We start from the raw sequence: 22,172 nt of genomic DNA on the forward strand, positions 1-22,172 counted from the left end.
CTCTCTTAGCAGGCTTACACACCAACTGAGCTTTCAAACAGTCCACGCCCAAATCAGAAAACCAAAATTCCTGAGCACCATAAACATAGACGTCTGACTTCTCTGTTAACAACTCCAATAACCAGCAAGCTCCTTCTGTTTATTCAGCACTTCATGGTCTCTTCCAGTTTTTTTGTGTTAAATGAAGAAGAAGTTTCCACAATCTCAGCCTCAAAAACATATTAATAATGGAAACACCTTCATGACAATAGACAATTTGAGCTGCATAGTTTAGGGATAATGAGGGATCATGCCTATAAGCAATGCAAGCATTAGACTAGGATAGAAGAGAGGATGTTTCTCTTTCTGTGGAGGGTTATTGATGCCTGGGGCAAGTTGTCAGATTGAATGGTGAGTCCAGATTCATTTCGGATAGTTCAAAAAAGAACGGAACAAGTTCCGTACAATGACTAATATCACAGCATACATAAGGTAGGTAGGACTTGGATTTGTCACAGGCACTGGAGCTTAGTTTTGATTATCTTATGGGGTCAGAGAGGAATTTTTCTGATTTTTTTCTCCTTCAATTGACCTCGGTTTTCTTAAAACTTTTTTTTTGCTTCTACCGGGAGATTACTACTAGTGGGAGGGAGCACTGGGAGTCATAATGCCATGGCTGTAAGAGGGTCGATTTACCAGCCAGAATTTTCTGGTTTATCTTTTCATGTGTTTGTGTATAGCCCCAGTATTCACAGTTCAATCTCAACAGCTAGTAATACTACTTGCATTTTTCCAATATATTTAACATAATAAAGCATCCCAAACTACTTCACGGAAGTGACAAGATATTGAGCAGTGATAGCAGAAGGGTTAAGGGAGATGACAAAAGACATGGTCAAAGAGGTAGGCTGTAGGAAAGCTTTTGAAAGAGTAGACAGAGGTAACTAGTTTGAAGTTATCAGAGACACTGTTCCAGATTATGGGGCAAGAGGCTAAGTGTTCTGCAGCCAAAGTTGCAGCAGATAGAAACACAGAGAGCCAGGGAAGCTTTCAGAGGTTGGAAGAATGGGACAATGAATGAACTTGTAGATGAGAATGAGAGATTTTAAATCTGATGGATTGGGATATGGTGAGTCAATAGAGGCTGGGGTACAGGGCAGCAAGACAGTAGGAATTTTGCAAAAAAAGGCTGAAGTGACAGTCTTGCATGAGTTTGAGGTTATAATGGTAGCAATTTGGGAGGCTGGTGAGCAAGTTGGAATAATTGAGCTTGGAGGTGCCATAGCCATGGACAAGGGTTTCACTGGCAGCGGAATGAAGTAAAGTCAGAGGCAAATGATGATGCAGAGCTGGAAATAAATGGTATTTAGGATATAGTTTTGAAATGGAGTTCAGGATCAAGCAGGACATTGAGATTGTAAACCATCGGGTTCAGCTTGCATCAGATAGGAGTGGAACTTGGCAGAATGGTGTTACAGGGGTGGATCACAGAGGAAGTGCATTGGAAAATGATGACATATTGAACCCTGTTGAATGCCACAGAGAGCTCAAGGAGAGATAGTGCAGTACATAGTCACAGTCACAAAGTATGTTGCTTGTGGCTTTGACCAGAGCAGTCTTGGTGCTGTGGTCAGGGTGGAAACTAAGCCAAAAGGATTGAACAGAAAAGGTGTAAATTTTTGGAAGACTTCCCTTAAGAATTTTATTGTTGGATCTCCAATACCATTACAAATGCCAGCTTTCTGCTACCAAAATTGTCTAAATTTTGACAATGTAACGAAGAAACATATCATTGAAATTAAGTTTTCTGACAGTAAAGTTGGAATTCCTTTAACTGCTACATAAATAGAGGTGCAAACCTGTTTAAATGAAGTGGATTATCTGCAGGAATGCATGCAAATAAAACAAACAAGTTTTCAAAGGAATATTGAAGTTCTACAAAACTGGACCTTGATTTATCTTATCTACACTAGGTTTGCTGAACAAACTGATGTCTGAATATTGATTGGATTGTGAAAAGAGATGATAACTAGAAATTATCTGTGTGGGGCAAGTGTGCAGGGCCCTTAAATATTAAACATTAATCCTCATTCAATGTTTAGGTAGTAGCTTTCCTCTATGTCTATATACTGACCATTTGATTTCTGGTAAATTTGCTTTATTTAGCATAAAATTAAGGTCGTCATTACTGGCAAACAACAAACTGTCCAGGTCTAACCATTATATCTGTCAGTATGGCAAGGATTGTAGCTTTGGTTTTTATTTATGTGATCTGGCATACAGTTCTACCATTAACAGTAAGTAACATAAACAAATCCATTTTTCATTACCTATTCACACAGAAGTGACATAAAGTCAAATTTTAAATGATTGTATGTTGCTGATGTGGTCAACCTTTTATATAAAAATACACGTTATGTTTATATTCATAGAAGTAAATTCCAAAGAATGTGATTTTTTGAAATTAATAGATTTTCCATCTTTTATTAAAGTTTTGTTGTTTGTTTTGTATAAATTATAGGCCACCATTGCATTCTTCTGATTTTTTTCTATATGCAGAAAATCTAATACTTTTTTTCTGTGTAGAAATCCACAGATTGGTATTACGATGGTGAGTAGGAATTTATTTTTACATGTAAAAGGATTAAAATTGTGAAAAGGAGGTTGTAAATAATATGTTGTATGACTGAAGTGCTCAAGCAGCAACATTTGCATATTATAATGAAAAAGATAATAAGGTTCAATTGATTACACTTAGTCAAAGGAATTCATTAATGCTGTTTGCAGTGCTGACTTTATTTATTCAGATCTGTCATTTTAATTACTTCCATTTTTGCAGAATGGCCTTTTTTTTTCTCTGTATGCCAAAAAGATTTATTTAGCAAGTTGAGAAGAAATGATAAGTCTTTGAAAGGCTGAGGAGCAGCGGGACAGTGACCAATATACAACAGTGGGCACTTACAGCAGGTCTTGCATTAGAGATACAAGGGAATCAGACTTAGTTCCAGATACAGGAGAAAGGTTTGATAATTTGGTGCTTTGATGCATATCTTTCACCCATTGTATTTGAAAAGTGAGTTTTGTTTCTTTTTTTAATGCATTGAAGGTGTTTTTAATTTTATGGTCTTGTTGCAAACCAATACAGTAGTGCAGTGAAGGACCTCTGTTGCCCTATCAATATGTGTGAATGTACTAATAATTGGTTACATCGTAGCTAACAAAAAAAACTGAACAGGGATAAATTGCAAGGCTCTCCTCCTGCCATGAATATAATTAACTGTCAACGATAGGATAGCAACATTGTCAGGCTAATTTTGTCCAGCGAGGTTCCACATTGAGAATCAATCTTCAGAAAATTGTCACTAATTTCCTACATTTAGTTACATCTTAAAGGACAATTTCCTCCGTATAGTTGATTTGGTGAAATTGTAAATATATTTATAAAGAACAGGTGTGTAATTTACTACACCAGCACACGGAGGATATCATTCCCCCAGGAGACTTCAATGCAAATGCCAATCTTAGCAGTCCCTGCTCAGGATAAAACATTTCCTGTCGACTTGCTGTCGGATGATAGCACCAGAATGCTTAGCATATTCCTCTGAAATAACTCCACCCTTTCCGTTTTTTAGCAGAGACTGAAAATAAGCAGCAACTAAGATAAAAGAGTAGGGAATTTCAGCTAATGGTGTTTGTCTGGTACTATCCCACAGTGTAGTTTCAGATGTGTTTTCTTAATGTACATTTTGGTTGAATTTACATGGATATTTTGTTGTATGTACTCACAGAGAAAGTGCATAAAGTATGAAAACATAGGCTGTAAAAAAAAAATTGCTGTTTATGTTGAAGCAACACTAGCAGGGCAGAATTCTGCTGCTTCTTCATTGGAATTCAGCTCACTACTGTGTTGAATGCTGGGCCAGGAGCACAAATCCCATGTAACCTCAATGTAAATCACCCAGGGGGAGGACACTTGACATCGTAGGATTTAAAAGTCAGCAGCAACTTAATTTGCTAGAAGTTTTCTGGCTCTGTTGTGCAATAAACAGATCAGATATCACAAGGTTTGGTTGGAGTGAAATGCCATATTTGTTTTTGGGGATGAGAAAGACTGATGTTTATGTATCATTGTCAGCTGTCCCTCAATTTGAGGATGACATCTACTCAAGGTCACGAGTTTCTGTCGTGGGTCTTCAGGTGACTGAACAGGCCGATTCTCAACCCGCAGATCTTTAGGCACATGGGGCAGGACGTCCCAAGAGGTAGTGGGATCCGGAATGCAGGAATTGCTTCCTTTTCTTTCCTTCTCTGCCGTCGCTCTGCATCATTAAGGCGTTTGGACTCAAAGCATGGTGCAGCTTGATGGACAAGTTGTCGCCATTTTGAACATTTGGTAGCAAGCTCCTCCCAGTCATCAATGTCAATGGTGCCCTGCTTCAAAGAGAACTTCAGAATGTCTTTGAAGCGTTTTCTTTGTCCTTCCTGGAATGCTGGCCATTTGAGAGTTGAGAAAACAGGACCTGGCGGAGGAGATAGTTTTGAGCCACCCGGACACAGTGTCCAGTCCATCGAAGTTGGTTTTGCAGAATTTTTGCCTGAATTCTTGTGGAGCTGGCTTCAAGAAGGACACTAGTGTTTGTTTGACCATCCTCCCATTAAATCCAGAGGATGCGGCAAGGAGATCCAACACCGGATCAGCTGCGCCAGCTCAGCCTTCTACAAACTACAGCAGCGAGCATTTGGCAACAAAGACCTCTGCAAGCCAACAAAAGTCCTAGGGTACAGGAGCAGTTGTTGTCACCACACTCCCGTACTGCAGTGAAACCTGGACTTTGTATCAGTGACACATAAGAACACAAGAGAAATTCCATCGGCAATGTTTATGTGACTGCAGCTGGCAGAAAGGCTGGAGAAATGTCGTGATGGAAATTTTTAACAGTTACTACTTTGATCCAAGGATAATGTATTGCTAATAATCTCTATACAAGTCTAGCATGGAAGAGTCCACCTGATTACTGATTCTCATGAGTCTGATTTTAAGGTTCCTCAAACTCCTTTGCATCTGGGTCCAATCCTACAGCGATTTCATTTCCAGCCCTTTGTGAAAAGTGAAGGTTGAAGGGTACAACAAGCAGCCATGATACAAGAGACCCTTGTCCTCAGAACCCCAATAGTCATTTCCATAATGACTCTATTTGATGAATGGGCCTCATCATAATGCTGTTCTGTTGATGAGATTGTTAGTTGAAGTGGAGTTATAAGCCCTGGAAGTAAAGGTTATGTCTTGTCTCCCAGAAGTCACCTTGACATCTCACTGTCTTTCCTGAATAAAGCTGGGAGGTTAGAGTTAGTCATGACTAAAGCACTGTGACAACTTTTGAAAATTTGTTCTTGACTTGCAGGACTGAGTGTGGTTAATCACAGACAATTTGAACATTGTGGGAGTGGAATCCTTTTCTATTCAGTAAGTCCAATGGGTCCACTATTGGAATACACTGTGCAATGTGGGTGATATCTATAGACTCCTGAACTTTGGACAAAAGTGACAAGCTATCACAAAGGAAGATGGTTGTGGTTGTGGAATGCCAAACATCTCAGCCCTAGGACATTGCTGCAGGAGTTCCTCAGGATAGTGTGATTGGCTCAACCACCTGCTTCATCAATGACTTTCCCTCGATCATAAGGTCTGTAGTGATGATATTTGCTGATGATTGCACAGCGTTCAGTAACTTTTGTGATTCCTCAGATACTGAAGCAGACCGTGTCCACATGCAGCAAGACCTGGACAACATTCAAGCTTGGGCTAATAAATGTCAAGTAACATTCGCGCCACACAAGTGCCAGGCAATAATCATCTCCAACAAGATCTATCCATCTCCTCTTGACATTCAATGGCATTACCATTGCTGAATCCCCCACTATCAACATCCTGGGGTTACCATTGATCAGAAACTTAACTGGATTGACCATATAAATACTGTGGCTACAAGAGCATGCCAGATGCTGGGAATTCTGCAGAAAGTAACTCACCTCCTGACTCCCCAAAGCCTGTTCACCATCTATAAGGCACAAGGCAGGAATGCGATGGAATACTCTCCATTTGTCTGAATGAGTGCAGCTCCAACAACACTCAAGAAACTCGCCACTATCCAGGACAAAGCAGCCCACTTGATCGGCACCCCATCCACCACCTTAAACATTCTCTCCTTCCACCACCAGCACACAGCTGTTCCATATACAAGATGCACTGCAGAACTCATCAAGGCTCCTTTGACAGCACCTTCCAAACCTGCAACCTGTACCACCTGGAAGGACAAGGGCAGCAATTGCAAGTTCCCCTACAAGTCACACACCATCCTGACTTGGAACTATATCGCCATTCCTTCACTGCTGCTGGGTCAAAATCCTGGTACTCCCTAACAGCACAAGGAGAGTACCTACACCACATGGACTGCAGCAATTGAAGAAGGTAGCTCACCACCACCTTCTCAAGGGCAATTAGGGATGGGCAACAAATGCTGGCCTTGCCAGCGATGCTCACATTCCATGAAAGTTTTTTAAAAAATTGAATGGCTCGGTCATGCTATAATAAAAACAAAAAGTGCTGGAAATATTCAGGTCTGGCAGCATCTGTGGAGAGAAACAGAGTCGGCATTTCAGGTCTGTGACCTTTCATCAGAACTCGGGCTCTTTCATGCTGTTGCCAGGAGTCATCCCAAAGGTAATGAATCTTTAGCTCTCCAAAAGGTGGTATTGGTGATCAATCTCATTCAGATTCAGACCTGCAACCTGAGTGATATTGCAGCTTGGAAGAAACCAGTGGTATAAAAGGCAAGACCTGCAGTAACTTTAACAGCCTTTAGCAGAGTTGTCCAGTTACTTGATCATTGTGCAAAAGGCAGCTTAGCTCTTTCAGGGCTTCCTTAGTGAATCACAGTAGATGAAGTCATCGCTCCTCACTCGATTCCTCCCAGCATCTCCTCCATTAAGACTTAAAAAGGGTAATTTCCACAAGAGAACCCACGCTGCGCTGAAGTGTCTCCTACTATGGGTGGCAGTTGAAAATGTATTAGTGACCAGAGAGTTCCTCAGTCTGGTGCAGTTTATCAGCAACCCAAAGAGAAAATAAACATTTGCAAAATAGGAGATATAAACAAAGGTTAGCTAGGCAGTAAGGTCCTTTAAATGGATCATTTCCACCAAGTGGATCTGCTTCTAATAATCCAATGCCTTTTTCAATCTACTGATAAGTTAGACCAATGGCAATGATGTGTAAATGGGGCAAAGGTGTCAGGAATTCCACTGCCTTCTGCCATCCATCTCAGTTGCATGTGTGCAACTTGGTGAAGGGACGGATGGAAGAATAGAGTTCCCATAGAGTTCCCACCACCCCTCCACACCCATAACCCCAGCGTAACACAAACACACAGAGACTGGAAATTTCAACAAATGTAAACAAAGGGTAAAAATGTCAGAAATGGTTCCCATCCTAAAATCTGATCTTATCTTCACTAGCCCTGCTGAATACCTTAGACAAAGAAAATGGGGGAAAGAGTTGTGTTAAAAGCAAACAAAATGTTAAAATACATGTATTGTGGGAAATCAACTGAGGGGACGGGAAACAATTATATTACAGAAAGCTCCAAACTTAATAATATTAACAGAAAACTGCAGAAGAATGAGAATGGACCATATTGGGACATATCAGATTCTGTTCCTTTGTAATCGCCTTTCTAAAAGCATCTTCCTGTTACTGTACAGTCCTATGTACCAATTTTTCCTTCCACATCATCTCAGTTAACTCACTCCTCATCTTTCTGCCCTAATCCAGTCAAATGTTCTCGTTTTCGTACTGCTTTTCCCTATCTAGTCGGATTTTCAACCTTATATTGTGTTCACTACTGTCAAGGTGTTCACCCACATTTAGCTAATCTATTTGATCTATTTCCATTACTCATAACCAGATCTAGCAACAACAATGTCTTTGTCAGTCTAATGATATATTGCTTGAGGAAAGAGTCCTGTACACATTTTAGGAATTCCATTCCCTTTCCTCACTGTCCCAATGGAAAAATGAAGGACAGAAAAAATAAGAAAAGAGTTACAGTGACAATATTTGTAAAATAGGGAATTATCATTGTAGAGAGGGTTGATGTAGACGAGCAAGTGATACAGAGAGAATCAACATGGTTGGAGATTAAAGATTTAAAGGAGAGGCTTGTTACGTTAGGGGGTATTACCAACCTGCATTTTACGGGAAGGCAATGGAAGAGGAAATGTGCAATCAGATGAAAGAGAAGAGTAGCAACTAAGTAGGGAGGGAGGTAAAAGAGGTGGGGGAGTGGCATTGTTAATCAGGGATTGTATCACAGCTGCAGAAAGGGAGATCGTCGAGGAGGGTTTGTCTACTGAGTCATTATGGGTGGAAGTCAGAAACAGGAAAGGAGCAGTCACTTTATTGGGAGTTTTCTATAGACCCCCCAATAGCAACAGAGACATGGAGGAACAGATTGGGAGGCAGATTTTGGAAAGGTGCAGAAGTAACAGGGTTGTTGTCATGAGTGACTTCAACTTCCCTAATATTGATTGGAACCTCCTTAGTGCAAATAGTTTGGATGGAGCAGTTTTTGTCAGGTGTGTCCAGGAAGGTTTCCTGACTCAATATGTAGATAGGCCGACTAGAGGGGAGACTGTGTTGGACTTGGTGCTTGGCAACGAACCAGGCCAGGTGGCAGATCTCTCAGTGGGAGAGCATTTCGATGATAGTGATCACAACTCCCTGATCTTTACTATAGTCATGGAGAGGGACAAGAGCAGACGGGATGAGAAAATATTTAATTGGGGGAGGGGGAATTACAATGCTATTAGGCAGGAACTGGGGAGCATAAATTGGGAACAGATGTTCTCAGGGAAATGCACGACAGAAATGTGGAGGTTGTTTAGGGAGCACTTGCTGCGACTGCTGGATAGGTTTGTCCCAATGAGGCAGGGAAGGGAACGTAGGGTGAAGGAACCTTGGATGACAAGAGATGTGGAACAGCTAGTCAAGAGGAAGAAGGAAGCTTACTTAAGGTTGAGGAAGCAAGGATCAGACAGGGCTCTAGAGGGTTACAAGGTAGCCAGGAAGGAACTGAGGAATGGACTTAGGAGAGCTAGAAGGGGACATGAAAAAGTCTTGGCGGGGAGGATTAAGGAAAATCCCAAGGCGTTCTACACTTATGTGAGGAACAAGAGGATGGCCAGAGTGAGGGTAGAGCCGATCAGGGATAGTGGAGGGAACTTGTGTCTGGAGTCGGAGGAGGTAGGGGAGGTCCTAAATGAATACTTTGCTTCAGTATTCACTAGTGAGAGGGACCTGGTCGTTTGTGAAGACAGCGTGAAACAGGCTGATTTGCTAGAACAGGTTGAGGTTAAGAGGGAGGATGTGCTGGAAATTTTGAATGATATGAGGACAGATAAGGCCCCGGGGCCAGACGGGATATACCCAAGGATATTACGGGAAGTGAGGGAAGAGATTGCTGCGCCTTTGGCGATGATCTTTGCGTCTTCACTGTCCACTGGAGTAGTACTGGATGATTGGAGGATGGCAAACGTTGTTCCCTTGTTCAAGAAAGGGACTAGGGATAACCCTGGGTATTATAGACCAGTCAGTCTTACGTCGGTAGTGGGCAAATTATTGGAGAGGATTCTGAGAGACAGGATTTATGATTATTTGGAAAAGCATGGTTTGATTAGAGACAGTCAGCATGGCTTTGTGAGGGGCAGATCATGCCTCACAAGCCTTATTGAATTCTTTGAAGATGTGACAAAACACATTGATGAAGAAAGAGCAGTGGATGTGGGGTATATGGATTTTAGCAAGGCGTTTGATAAGGTTCCCCATGGTAGACTCATTCAGAAAGTAAGGAGGCATGGGTTTCAGGGAAAGTTGGCTGTCTGGATACAAAATTGGCTGGCCCATAGAAGTCAGAGGGTGGTAGTAGATGGAAAGTATTCAGCATGGAGCTTGGTGACCAGTGGTGTTCCACAAGGATCTGTTCTGGGACCTCTGCTCTTTGTGATTTTTATAAATGACTTGGATGAGGAAGTGGCAGGCTGGGTTAGCAAGTTTGCCGATGACACGAAGGTTGCTGGAGTTGTGGATAGTGTGGAAGGCTGTTGTAGGTTGCAACGGGACATTGACAGGATGCAGAGCTGGGCTGAGAAGTGGCAGATGGAGTTCAATCTGGAAAAGTGTGAAGTGATTCATTTTGGAAGGTCGAATTTGAATGTGGAATACAGGCTTAAAGACAGGATTCTTGGTAGTGTGGAGGAACAGAGGGATCTTGGGGTCCATGTCCATAGATCGCTCAAAGTTGCCACCCAAGTTGGTAGGGTTGTTCAGAAGGCGTATGGTGTGCTGGCTTTCATTAACGGGGGATTGAGTTTAAGAGCCGCGAGGTTATGCTGCAGCTCTATAAGGCTCTGGTTCGACCACACTTGGAATATTGTGTTCAGTTCTGGTCGCCTCATTATAGGAAGGATGTGGAAGCTTTAGAGAGGGTGCAGAGGAGATTTACCAGGATGCTGCCAGGACTGGAGGGCATGTCCTACGAAGAAAGATTGAGGCAGCTAGGGCTTTTCTCATTGGAGCGAAGAAGGATGAGAGGTGACTTGATAGAGGGGTACAAGATGATGAGAGGCATAGATAGAGTGGATAGTCAGAGACTTTTTCCCAGGGTGGAAAGGGCTATCACCAGGGGGCATATTTTAAGGTGATTGGAGGAAGGTTTCGGGGAGATGTCAGAGGTAGGTTCTTTACACAGAGAGTGGTGGCTGCATGGAATGCGCTGCCAGCGGTGGTAGTAGAAGCAGATACATTAGGGGCATTTAAGCGACTCTTGGATAGGTACATGGATGATAGTAGAATGAAGGGTAGGTAGTTAGATTGATCTTAGAGTAGGTTAAAGGTTCGGCACAACATTGTGGGCCGAAGGGCCTGTACTGTGCTGTACTGTTCTATGTTCTATAAGTTGTTGCTTGGGAGGTATTAATTATTCACTTTCCCAGTGAGACAGTGAGGAAATAAATGGAGAAAAGGGGTTGGAATTTCCTTTCCTCAAGCAAAAATTTGAACATTTGATTGGATTAGGGTAGAAAGTAATGTAGAAGGAAAAATTGGTACACAGGACAGTACAGGAACAGGAGGATGCTTTTAGAAAGGAGATTACAAAGGAACAGAATAAGTATATTCTGCTAAATACAAGAAGGAACATATTAGAAGTGTCAGGATGCCATGGATAGATAAGGATTTAGTTAAGCTAAGGAGGATAAAGCATCAGGGCTCAACAGGACTGTATTCTAAAATTTCCCATGATACATGCAATTTTGACTGAAGATATAAATAAACCTAAAGTAATGATTCCCAATCTTAGTTCCCAAAAAATTGCTGCCTGTCAATGTAAATATTGAATAGTTTCCACCAAAAGTTCAAGTATATTATAAAGCATCAATTCCACCTCATAGGGAAATAGACATACTTGAAAAGAACAATTTGCAGGGCTATGGTGAAAGTGTGGGACTAATTGGATAGGTCTTTCAAAGAGGCTGCACAGGTACAATTCTATGAAACCAATATTTCTTCAACATACATCACTTGTAATGTAATCCATATTTTGACAGAAGGCAATTATATACAAATGCCAAACTTTTGTAGATTGCACTAATGTAGGAGCTGCATTAAAATTACTATACATGTTTTTATTTGTAATTTATCTTGTTTAATGGACCAATTTTGCAGCTATATATTACAGTGCAGCAGGAGAAGAGACCAAAGGAGTTCCAACTGGAGAAACAGTTCTGTAACTGCGGGAAGCTTGAGTTGATTAAAATCTGCCTGGTAACCAGTGAATTGCATGGCACATATGAAGCACACACTAGAGTCCTGAGGACAGCTATGGGTAGGGTGTTACCAGAATTTCTAACCTTATGGCATCCTTCCCAAAACATCATACCACATCCCAAACATAGTCCACCAGACCGGAGAAAGGAATGATGAAATGCATGCCCCAGCTCATGATTGCCCAGAGTTTGCGCATCTCAACAATGAGGCTGCAAGAAATTATTGAGTAGAATCTAATTCCTTCCCTAGTGGATGAAATAAATGCTTTTAATGATTCTTTTCTATTTTACAATTTTCTGTTTCTCTGTCTTCTTACCTTTTTATTTCACTGTTTCCTCACTCTCTGCTCTGTGACACCCTGCTCAGTTTTGCGATGTCTCTGCATTTCAAATGACACTTTCCCTTTCTTAATATCACGTTCTGGAGAGAACACTATTTCAATAGCTCAGCATGCATTAACAAATGAAAGGCCTAAAGTTGCAGGGCTTAATGGGGGAGAAATTGAACTCTGTAGCTCCTTTTTTTTTTTAGGTACTAAACAGCCTCCTAATGGTCGAAAATTGGGTCCTAGTTGCATGTGCACAATTCCGATGGGAAGTGCATCAGGCGCCATCTTGGTACAGTAGTTTGTATGCAGACACCTGATGACCGCTGGCAGCATGCAGAGCATGTAGATTATGATGTCAATCAACATGCAACTCTGATTTGATGCCATTGCAGCCAATGCCCTCTCTTTACCTAGCACAGCTGAACACAGATTCAACAGCGTGAAGGACCACCATCCCCCACCACCAGTGTTACTTAAAGTGATCATGACGTACTTGCAGGTTATTCGCTGAATTACTTCTTCTGGCTGCTGCTTCAATTCCATGAGTTTTTGGAGCTTTCTTATACTTATCTAAAGTTTCAATAATCTACAGAGAGTGCTGTGACTGGTGCCAAAGTGCTTTTTTGGCGGTTTGGAGGCTTGTGCTGAAACAAGTTACTTCCAGACATGGATGACTTAGTCTTTCTCTAGGAATTGAGCATTGCTGGGAGAATGAAGAGTGGCGAAACAGAGCTGGACAAGCTGCTGGAAGAGGTGAGGGAAGGAGGGGTGGGAGGGCCCTCAGCAGAAGCCTATATCTGCCCAGGGTATGTAAGGAGCAACTCTCTTATCTGAACTTCAGTAAGAACTAATGCATTGGATGTATTTGCTTCTATCAAGAGGTTTTGACTGAAATCTGTCAACTGCTGCAGCCATAAATAAAACCTCAAAGCAGGACAAGGACTGCATTGCCTGCAGCTGTCAAGGTGATCATGGCTATAAACTTTTATACGTCTGACTCCTTCCAGACTGAAGATATAAGCAACATCTTGTAGTTTGCAGTAGACTGCTGAATATGGGAGGTCACTAAGGCTCTCTATGCACAGAGAAACAGCTTCGTCTCATTCCCTCTTGTCAGAGGCACGCAGGCGGAATGCTCTGATTGCAGCTTTCCCCATCGTGGAAGGTGCCACTATGTACATTGCCTTGCTTATGCCTCATTTGAACTCTGCCATTCTCCTGAACCGAAAGGAATCCCACTCCCTCAATTTACTGATCTGTGACCATAGGCAGTGCATCATGCAGGTGAATGTCCGTTATCTTGGCAGTACTTCATTCTGTGGTAATTCACTTTTCCAGCTGCATTTGATCCAGCACAGAAAGTCAAAGGCTGCCTACTATGAGACAAAGGTAATTCATTCATGACATGGTTCATTGCACAGCAGACATACAATGAGAGCCATGCTACCACAAGGAACATTATAGAGCACACCATCGGCATCCTCAAACAATGTCTCCACTGCCTGGACTGCTCTGGAGGAGTCCTGATGTATTCAGCTGAGTAGGTATCAGGATTTGTGGTAGTGTGCTGCACGCTACGCAACCTGGTCAGTATGCAGAAGCAGACCTTGCCACCACCTGTCAGGTGAAAACTGAGGAGCAGTAGCACTAGAAAGAGGAGAGAGAAAGTGGAAGAGGAGGGCAAATACGGTCATCCTGAGAGAGTCATAGAGCCATTTACGACACAGAAGGAAGCCATTGCCCATCGATATGGGACAAAAGGTTTGTACTCCACAATGCCACTGCTAGTAATCTGTTGGACAACAGCTTGATGGACAGCTGTGAGACCCTGGAAGCCCCTTTGAACACTGGTATCCAGAGCCATGATGGCCGCAGTTTGAGTTTGGATGGCTGTAATCTGAGCTTCCACGACTGCACTCAGATCTTTGCTGTTTGTGCTGCAATGGAGGTTGAGACAGTGGCCATCAGATGCTTCATTCTTGAGGGTTGCACTGGCGTGCTATTGGAGGTACCATCCATTCAATGTTTAAAAAGGATGATATTCAAGCTCTGTGCAAAGCCGTGTACCTACCAAGTTGGAGCTGGACTCCTCCATGCTCCTTGACATTGAGGGCAGGCATTCTGACAGGCTTTCCAGTGCACCATGCATCTCAATGTATACACCCATTAACCTTCTTCTATAGGCTGCCCCATCAAAGTCCTCATCTGTGTCTCTTGCAGCTGAATGTGCATGTCTCTTTGACTTCCTGTGAGTTGGTACCTGCACTATATTTTCTGTCTGTCCTGAATCCTCTGCCTTTCTGCTCGGTGTCTCACAACATGCAGATCCCTCCTCACAAAATCATTACAGCACAGAAGGAGGCCATTCGGCCCATCACATCTGCACTGGGTCTCCAAAAGAGCAATTTACCTAGTGCCACTCCCCCATCTTCTCCCCATAGCCCAGTACATTCTTGCTTTTCAGATAACAATCCAATTCCTGCTTAAAAGCCCTCATTGAACCTTCCTCAACCACACTCTCAGGTAATGCATTCCAGATGCTGCATGAAAAGGCATGTCACCATTGCTTCTTTTTCATGATTTTGAACACCTCTATCAACTCTCCTCTCAACCTTCTCCTCCAAGGAAAATGATCCCATCTTCTCCAATCTATCCTCGTAACCGAAGTTCCTCATTGCTGGAACCGTTCTCGTGAATCTTTTCTGCATTCTCTCTAATGCCTTCACACCTTTCCTAAAATGTGGTGCCTGGAACTGGACACAATGCTCCAGCTGAGGCCAAACCAGTGTTCTATATAAGTTTAACATAACTTCCTTGCTCTTGAACTCACTGCCCCTATTAATGAAGTCTAAGATGTTGTATGCTCTATTAAACGCTCTCTCAACCTGTCCTACCACCTTCAATGACTTATGCACATATACACCCAGGTCCCTCTGCCCCCTTTAGAACTGCACCCTTTATTTTATATTGTCTCTCCATGTTCTTCCTACCAAAATGTATCACTTCACACTTCACTGCATTAAATTACATCTGTCTCCTTTCTGTCAATTCCACCACCTTGTTTATGTCCTTTTGTAGTTCTACACTGTCCTCCTCACAGTTCACAATGTTTCCAAATTTTGTATCATCAGTTTGTAAATTTTGAAATTGTGCCCTGTACATCAAAGTCTAGGTCATTAATATATATCAGGAACAGCAAAGATCCTAACACGGACCCTTGGGGAACTCCACTACAAACCTTCCTTCAGTGTAAAAAGCATCCATTAACCACTTTCTGTTTCCTGTCACTCAGCCAATTTCGTATCCATGTTGCTATTGTCCCTTTTATTCCATGAGCTATAACTTTGCTCACATGTCTGTTGTGTGGCACTTTATCAAATGCATTTTGGAAGTCCATGTACACCACATCAACAGCATACCCTGTTACCTCATCACAAAACTCCAAAAAGTTAGTTTAACACTAACATTAGGCCTGTACTGTGTTGTACTGTTCTATGTTCTATTAGTTGATTAACACATGGGAATTTGATATTATTGCTATCACAGAGACATGGTTGAGGAAAGGGCAGGACTGGCAGCTCAATATTCCAGGGTATAGAAATTTCAGGCATGACGGTTGGGGGGGGCGGTGGGGGGCTGCGGTGGTGGTATGAGAGGAGGTAGCATTGCACTATTCATCAAGGAGTCAATTACCGCAGTAAAGAAGGATGATATCTTAGAAGGTTCCTTAAATGAGGCCATGTGGGTACAACTTAAAAACATTCTGGAAAAAATAAGAACTCAGGGTATTGGGGGTAATGTGTTGGCATGGATTGCAGATTGGCTAACATACAGAAGGATGAGAGTTGGGATCATTGGGTCTTTTTCAGGTTGGAAAGCCGTAACTAGTGGGGTGTCACAAGGATCGGTCCTAGGGCCTCAACTATTTACTAACTATATCAATGACTTGGAGGAAGGGACAGTGTGTAGTGGATCCAAATTTGCTGATGAAAGAAAAATAGGTGGGAAGGCATGTTGTGATGAGGACACAAAGAATCTGCAAAGGGATATAGATAGGTTAAGTGAGTGGGCAAAAACTTGGCAGATGGAATTCAATGTGGGAAAGTGCGATGTCATCCACTTTGGTAGGAAGAATAAAAAGGCAGATTATTATTTAGATGGAGAAAGACTACAAAATACTGCAGTACAGAGGAATCTGGGTGTTCTTGTACGTGAAGCACAAAAAGTTAGCATGCAGGTGTAGCAAGTAATTAGGAAGGCAGATGGAATTTTGGCCTTTATTGCTAGGGGGTTAAAGTTTAAAAATAGGGAAGTCTTATTACAACTGTACAGGGTGTTGGTGAGGCCACACCTGGAATACTGTGTACAGTTTTGGTCCCCGTATTTAAGGAAGGATATACTAGCATTGGAGGCAGTTCAAAAAGGTTCACTAGGCTGATTCCTGGGATGAAGGGGTTGTCTTATCAAGAGCAGCTAAACAGGTTAGGCCTTTATTCATTGGAGTTTAGAAAAATGAGTGGTGATCTTATTGAAACATATAAGATTTTAGGGGGCTTAACAGGGTAGCTGTTGAGAATATGTTTCCACTGGTGGGGGAATCTCAAACTAGGGGACATAGTTACAGAATAAGGGGGCACACATTTAAAACTGAGATGTAAAGGAATTTCTTCCCTCAGGGGGTGGTGAATCCTGGAATTCTCTACCTCAGAGAGTTGTGGAGGCTAGATCACTAAATGTATTTAAAGAGGAGGTAGATAGATTTTTGAAATCTCAGGGAGTCGAGGGGTATGCAGAGCAGGCCCGAAAGAGAAGTTGAGGCCTGGGGCAGATCAGCCATGATCTTATTGAATGGCGGGGCAGGCTTGAGGGGCTGAATGGCCTCCTCCTGCTCCTATTTCTTAGGTTTTTATGTAAAAAGGGGGCAATCACTTTGCTGGGAAACAGTCAGAGAGAGATAGAGGAGCAGATTTGTAGGCAGCGTTTAGAAGAATGCGAGGGGATCTCATAGAAACCTACAAAATTCTAACAGGACTGGACAGACTCGATGCAGGAAGGATGTTCCCAATGGCGGGAGAGTCCAGGACCAGGGTTCACAGTCTAAGGATAAGGGGGAAGCCATTTAGGACTGCGATGAGGATGGATTTCTTCACCCAGAGAGTGGTGAACCTGTGGAATTCTCTATCACAGAAAGCAGTTGAGGCCAAATCATTAAATATATTCAAGAAAGAGTTAGATATAGTTCTGAGGGCTAAAGGGATGGAGGGATACAGGGAGAAAGCGGAAACAGGGTACTGAGTTTGGATGATCAGCCATGATCATATTGAATGGCGGTGCAGGCTCGAAGGGCTGAATGGCCTACTCCTGCTACTATTTTTCTGTATTTTCTACGTTTAAATCTCAGAGAGGTATAAAAATAATAGGGTAATAATAGTAGGGGATTTCAACTCCCCCAATATTAACTGGGATAGTCTTAGTGCAAAAGGCTTAAAGGGGGTGGAATTCTCAAAGTGCATCCAGGAGAGCTTTTTGAGCCAGCACATAGAAAGTCCTACAAGAGAAGGGGTGGTACTCGATCTAATCTTAGGGAATGAAGCCGGACAAGTGGTAGAAGTGTCAGTGGGGGAGCATTTCGGGGATAGTGACCATAACTCTGTAAGATTTAAGGTAGTTATGGAAAAGGACAAAGGGGGACTGGAAATAAAGGTACTGAATCGGGGGAAGGCTGATTTCAATTTGATAAAACAGGATCTGGCCAAAGTAGACTGGGAGCAGCTACTTGTAGGAAAGTATACATCTGACCAGTAGGAGTCATTTAAAAAGGAAATAGTGAGAGTTCAGGGCTAACATGCGCTGTTAAAGGTGAAGGGTAGGATCAACAAGGCCAGGGAACCCTGGATGTCAAGGGATATAGAGGACTGGATAAGGAAAAAAAGGAGGCTTATGGCAGATTCAGAGGGCTGAAAACAGCAGAGGCCCTAGAGGAGTACAGAAAGTGTGTGTGTGTGGGGGGTGGGGGGGGGGGGGGGGTTACTTAAAATAAGTACTTAGGAGAGCGAAGAGAGGGCATGAAAAAACATTGGCGGACAAGATAAAGGAAAATCCCAAGGTGTTTTATAAGTATATTAAGAACAAGAGGATAACCAGGGAAAGAGTAGGGCCCATTAGGGACCAAAGTGGCAATCTGTGTGTGGAGCCGGAGGATGTAGGTGAGGTTTTGAGTGATTACTTTTCATCTGTGTTCACAATGGAGAAGGACGATGTAGGTGTAGCGATCAGGGAGGTGGATTGTGATACACTTGAACAAATTAGCATTGAAACGGAGGGGGTATTAGTGGTTTTAGTGGGCTTAAAAGTGGATAAATCCCCAGGCCCAGATGGGATGTATCCCAGGGTGCTATGTGAGGCAGGGGAGGAGATTGCAGGGGCTCTGACACAAATTTTCCACATGAGAAGTGAGGACAGTGAATGTGGTACCATTATTCAAGAAGGGTAGTAGGGATCAATCAGATAATTACAGGCCAGTGAGTGTAACAGCAGTGGTAGGGAAACTATTGGAAAAAATTCTGAGGACAGGATTAATCTCCACTTGGAGAGGCAGGGATTAATCAGGGATAGTCAGCATTGCTTTGTCAGGGGGAGATCGTGTCTAACAAATTTGATTGAATTTTTTGAGGAGGTGACTAGGTGTACAGATGAAGGTAAAGCAGTTGATGTAGTCTACATGGACTTCAGTAAGGTTTTTGATAAGGTCCTGCCTGGGGGATTGGTCAAGAAGGTAAGAGCCCATGGGATCCAGGGAAATTTGGTAAATTGGAACCAAAATTGGCTTAGTGGCAGGAGGCAGAGGGTAATGGTCGAGGGTTGTTTTTGCGATTGGAAGCCAGTGACCAGTGGGGTACAGCAGGGATCAGTGCTGGGACCCTTGCTGTTTGTAGTGTACGTTAATGATTTAGACGTGAATATAGGAGGTTTGATCAGTAAGTTCGTAGATGACACGAAAATTGGGGGTGTCATAAATAGTGAGGAGGAAAGCCTTAGATTACAGGACAATATAGATGGGCTGGTAAGATGGGCAGAGCAGTGACAGATGGAATTTAATTCTGAGAAGTGTGAGGTCATGCATTTTGGGAGGATTAACAAGGCAAGGGAATATACAATGGATGGTAGTCCCCTAGGAAGTACAGAGGGACCTTGGTGTACTTGTCCATGGAGCACTGAAGACAGCAACGCAGGTAGATAAGGTGGTTAGGAAGGCATATGGGATACTTGCCTTTATTAGCCGAGGCATAGAATATAAGAGCAGGGAGTTATGATGGAGCTGTATAAAATGCTAGTTAGGCCACAGCTGGAGTACTGTGTACAGTTCTGGTCACCACACTATAGGAAGGTTGTGATTGCACTGGAGAGGGTGCAGAGGAGATTCACCAGGATGTTGCCTGGGCTGGAGCATTTCAGATATGAAGACAGACTGGATAGGCTAGGATTGTTTTCCTTAGAGCAGAGAAGGCTGATGGGGGACCTGATTGAGTTATATAAAATTATGAGGGGCATAGATAGGGTAGATAGGAAGAAACTTTTTCCCTTAGCAGAGGTGTCAATAACCAGGGGGCATAGATTTAAGATAAGGGGCAGGAGGTTTAGAGGGGATTTGAGGAAAATAATTTTCACCCAGAAGGTTGTTGGAATTTGGAACACACTGCCTGAAGGGGTGATAGAGGCAGGAACCCTCACAACATTTACGTAGTATTTAGATGAGCACTTGAAACGCCATAGCATACAAGGCTATGGGCCAAGTGCTGCAAAATGGGATTAGAATAGATAGGTGCTTGATGGTCAGCACGGACACGATGGGCTGAAGGGCCTGTTTCTGTGCTGTATAACTCTATGACTCCAACACAATTTGTCCTTCACAAATCCATGCTGGCTTTCCTTAATGAACCCCCATTTGCCCAAGTGACTATATATTTTGTCCAAAGTTACCGTTTCTAGAAGCTTTCCCACCATTGACTGGCTTGTGGTTTCTGGGCTTATCTTTACACCCTTTTTTGTAACATTTGCATCACCCCTGAATCTAAGGAAGACTGGAAAATTATGGCCAATGCCTCCACAGTTTCCATTCTCACTTCCCTCAGTATCCTTGGATGTATCTCATCCTGTCCTTGGGCCCTATCAACTTTAGGTACAGCTGGCCGATCTAACACCTTCCTCCTTATCAATTTTAAACCCTTTAAGTGTCTGAATTACCTCCTCTTTCACCATACCCTGCACAGCATCTTCTTCCTTGGTAAAGACAGATACAAAGTATTTATTTAATACCTCAGTCATGCCCCCTGCCTCCATGCATATATCCCCTTTTTGGTCCCTAATCAGCCCCACTCCTCCTTTTCCCACCCTTTTACTATTAATATGCCTATAGAAGGCTTTTAGATCCCTTTTTATATTAGCTGCTTGTCTCTTTTCATACTCCCTCTTTGCTTCTCTTATTTGCTGTTTCACTTCCCCTTTGAACCTACTACATTCAGCCTGGTTCGAGGTTGTATTATCGACTTGACATCTGTCAGAAGCACACTTTTCTTCTTCATCTTAATCTCTATCTCTTTCGTCATCCAGGGAGCCCATTGTTCAGTTACCATTTTGCCTGCCAGCCTTTGATTCCAATTTATCTGGGTGAGATCCATTCTTACCCCACTGAAGTTGGCTTTCCCCAGTTAATTATTCTTACTCTGGATGGTTCCTTGTCCTTTTCCAGAGCCAACCTAAACCTTATGATACAGTGATCACTGTCTCCTAATTGTTCCCCTACTGACGCTTGATCCACTTGGCCCATCTTATTCCCAAGAACCAGGTCTAACAGTGCTTCCTTTCCAGTTGGACTGGAAACATACTGTTGTAGAAAATTCTCCTGAACACACTCTAGGAACTCTTGCCCCTCTCTACCTGTTACACAACGACTATACCAGTTTATTTTGGAATAATTAAAGCCCCCATTATAACCACTATAATTCCTTCACCTTTCAGTAATTTCCTTGCAAATCTGTCCCTCTACATCCTTCCCACTAGTTGGTGACCTATAGGCTACACCAAGCAATGTAATTGTACCTTTTTTGTTCCTCAGCTCTAGCCAAATAGATTCTTTCCTTGACTCCTCTGGAACATCCTCTCTCTCCAGCACTGCAATGTTCTCCTTAATTAAAACTGCCACCCCTCCCCCTTTCCTTCCTTTCCTATCTTTCCTGAGCAGCTTGGATCCAGGAATATTTAGCACCCAGTCATGCCCTTCATTGAGCCAGGTCTCCATTATCACCACAACATAATAATTCCACGTGGCTATCTGTGCTTGAGCTCACCAACCTTATTTGCTACACACTGTGCATTCACATACATGCATAGCAACCCTAATTTAGACTTTATTACCTTCCCTCTTACTCCGACCCCACCTAATACTTTGACATTTCCTACTCTAGTGCAATCTGTCTCTCCCAATTCTCTGTGCATCTTGGTGTTCCTCTCTTGTATTATCTCCTGGTTCCCACGCCCCCATATACTAGCCTGTAAAATATGTGCAGTGTCAGTATCTGAGCTGCTGGTTGCAGTGTAAGATTGCCAGAAGATGCCTCTTGATCATTACTGTCTTCTTCCTCTTCCTCCACTGCCAGGGCATTTCCAGTTCTTGGGTATCTGAAATGAAAAAGGGACAAAACTTAGGTGTTAGTGAGGGCAGAGGAGATAGTAAAAGGTGCATGCTTACACGATCATCAGCTTCTAAGTCAGAAGAGATTGAGGTATGTGGGAGAAGTGGCATGACAGAAGGAGGATTAGGTATGTGCATACCCTCATCATCAATCGCTCCAGTGCTGCCTGTTGTCCCAGCCTTAGGGATGCTCATTCCCATGATGGCCAGCACTGTCTCCTCCGTGGGTGATAAAATATGCAGTCATACTTGTCCTTCTCCAGTTCTCACCTACTGCCTCCTATTATGCACCA

The 22,172-nt window shown here is 42.8% G+C and overlaps 1 protein-coding gene across 2 annotated transcripts in view; it reads left to right on the plus strand.

Annotated features, from left to right (window-relative positions):
* Positions 1-2,084: 2,084 nt before the first annotated feature.
* The window catches only part of LOC137380689 (hyaluronan-binding protein 2-like), a 60,488-nt gene continuing 40,400 nt past the window's right edge, over positions 2,085-22,172 (plus strand). Inside the window, exons 1-2 of one of the 2 annotated variants that reach the window (XM_068052943.1) lie at positions 2,085-2,276; positions 2,566-2,590. In XM_068052943.1, coding sequence (XP_067909044.1) covers positions 2,214-2,276; positions 2,566-2,590 — 88 coding nt within the window. In that variant the 5' untranslated portion in view covers positions 2,085-2,213. The remainder of the gene's footprint in view (positions 2,277-2,565; positions 2,591-22,172) is intronic. The other variant, XM_068052942.1, reaches the window with a different exon arrangement.

The sequence above is a fragment of the Heterodontus francisci genome, chromosome 20 (assembly GCF_036365525.1).
Source record: "Heterodontus francisci isolate sHetFra1 chromosome 20, sHetFra1.hap1, whole genome shotgun sequence".
Classification (NCBI taxonomy): Eukaryota; Metazoa; Chordata; class Chondrichthyes; order Heterodontiformes; family Heterodontidae; genus Heterodontus; species Heterodontus francisci.